The sequence below is a fragment of the Micropterus salmoides genome, unplaced genomic scaffold (assembly GCF_014851395.1).
Source record: "Micropterus salmoides isolate LMB-PRFRI ecotype aquatic unplaced genomic scaffold, ASM1485139v1 Ms_hic_scaffold_14, whole genome shotgun sequence".
Taxonomy (NCBI): domain Eukaryota; kingdom Metazoa; phylum Chordata; class Actinopteri; order Centrarchiformes; family Centrarchidae; genus Micropterus; species Micropterus salmoides.
This window is the reverse complement of record NW_024040485.1, coordinates 14955083-14957502: the sequence shown is the minus strand read 5'-3', so window position 1 is coordinate 14957502 and position 2420 is coordinate 14955083. Positions and strand designations below refer to the sequence as shown.

Sequence of the window (2420 nt, the reverse complement as noted above, 5' to 3'; positions counted from 1 at the left end):
TGATGTGCGGGAATATGCACTCCATGATCTTGATTGTGTGCATGTGAGTTGCTCTGTCACGTCTGAAGTGTTGGCTGAAGTGGGCTGGGAGTTACCGACACCTCCTCTCGGGTTTTTTTTTTTTCTGAAACCCCCGAGTGTGGCCAGGAGCTTTCTGCTCACTATGCGCGGCCTGACATCCCATTGGACAACTCTTGCACTTTGGGGGAGGAGCTCCACTGGCAGCAAAAAAGGAGGAAAGAATTTAACTGCGCAAAAGTCCTGTGTGGTGACGGATGTCCAAAGTTCAGAACTTTTTCAATGTGCGTTTCATAGAGACACAGAGATGGGGACGGCTTAAACACCACTGAGATCCAGCACGTTGCACTGTTGTTAAGACTTTCCTCTCCTTTTGCTTTTTACGTGAGCAGTGAGGAACCGTGATTTGAGCGCCTCATCATTCAGAGGAGGGAGAAGTGGAGCTCTCCGTCTGCGTATTTTGGAGCCTTATTTTCAAAGTGAAGACATGCAGGCTCGCTACTCCGTTTCCAGTCCCAACTCGCTGGGCGTCGTGCCGTACATCAGCAGCGACCCGAGCTACTACCGGGCCGCTGCCGGTGGGGGATACACCGGGATGCCAGCACCCATGAACATGTACTCTCATGCGGCTCATGACCAATACCCTGCCAGCATGGCCCGGGCGTATGGACCGTACACCCCTCAACCTCAGCCCAAGGATATGGTCAAACCCCCCTATAGTTATATTGCGCTCATCACCATGGCTATCCAAAACTCGCCTGACAAGAAGGTGACCCTGAATGGGATTTACCAGTTTATCATGGAGAGGTTCCCCTTTTACCGAGACAACAAGCAGGGCTGGCAGAACAGCATCAGGCACAATCTGTCTCTGAATGAGTGTTTTGTCAAAGTGCCCCGTGATGATAAAAAACCCGGTAAAGGCAGCTACTGGACCCTGGACCCGGACTCTTACAACATGTTTGAAAACGGGAGCTTCTTGAGAAGGCGACGACGGTTTAAGAAGAAGGACGTGCAGAAAGAGAAAGACGACCGGCTGCAGAAGGATCTGCCGCCGAGGCAGCAAGGCCGGGAGCAGGAGCAGCCGGTGCAGGGCTCCAAGCCCGTGAGGATCCAGGATATTAAGACTGAGAACGGGACAGTCACGCCACCGCAGGCCGACTCGCCCTCTTTGAGCACCGTGCCCAAAATCGAGAGCCCGGACAGCAGTAGCATGTCCAGCGGGAGCCCTCACAGCATCCCATCCAATAGGTCCATCGGCATGGACAGCTCCGAGCACCACCAGCACCACGGCCAGGCCTCGACGCAGGGCTTCAGCGTAGACAACATCATGACCTCCCTCCGGGGGTCTCCACAAGGGGCCACTGAGCTCACCTCCAGCCTCAACGCTTCCACCAGGACAGGTATAACACCGTCTTTGTCCTTAAACTATTCTCCCAATCAGACATCCGTCTATAGTTCACCCTGTAACCAAAACTCCATCTCCACTACCTCCAATGCAACCTACCATTGTAACATGCAAGCCATGAGCTTGTATGCCGGGGACAGATCTAGCCACTTGGCGCCGAGCACCACCGTGGACGAAACGTTGCCAGATTACTCAGTCACTACCACCTCATCCTCCCTGACCCATGGCAATCTAAACTCCGGGCAGGAGGGCCACCATCCCCACCAAGGGAGGCTGACCTCATGGTACCTCAACCAGGCCGGAGACCTGGGCCATCTGGGCGCAACGTACCCAGCACAGCAGCAGAACTTCCATTCAGTCCGAGAGATGTTTGAATCCCAGAGAATTGGCTTGAATAATTCGCCAGTGAATGGGAATAACAGCTGTCAGATGTCATTCCCACCGAGCCAATCCATCTATCGCACTTCGGGAGCTTTCGTGTATGACTGCAGCAAGTTCTGACCAACCCCCCCCCCCCCCCCCCCCCCCCCCCCCCCACACACACACACACACACACAATCCCTCTCTTACCTGCCCACACCACATGGACAAATATGAGACAGAAAACAAACAGAAAAGACTTGATCTTGGTTTTTTCTAAAGAACAGTGTTACTGCAAATAACAGTAAGTCTCTCTTTGCTTTTGTGGCTTTATATGATATGTTAAGGATATGTCAGTTTTCATGGACGTGTAAATTGCATATAGTAATTTATTTCTAAAATGTAGCCGGATATTATGGACCAAACACCAAAAAAGTGTTTCTAAATTGAATTGCCTTAATTGTCCAAAAAAATTGTTCCACTATAAAAGTAAGAAAAAGGAACGTGTATATCGCCGTACTATTTCAAAGATTCTTCCTTTGTTGAAAAGTATTTTGAAGGATTTGTTTGTTTGTTTAATAAATTGTCATTTAATGTGAGTTAAAGTTACGCCTCGTTTCTTACAGACTTGAATACA

The 2420-nt window shown here is 50.4% G+C and overlaps 1 protein-coding gene across 1 annotated transcript; it reads left to right on the top strand.

The window, feature by feature from the left end:
• Window positions 1-218: 218 nt before the first annotated feature.
• Window positions 219-1938, top strand: foxc1a (forkhead box C1a). The gene has a single exon (XM_038717917.1). It carries the CDS (start codon window positions 506-508, stop codon window positions 1922-1924), a length of 1419 nt encoding a protein of 472 aa, XP_038573845.1. The 5' UTR covers window positions 219-505; the 3' UTR covers window positions 1925-1938.
• Window positions 1939-2420: the final 482 nt, after the last annotated feature.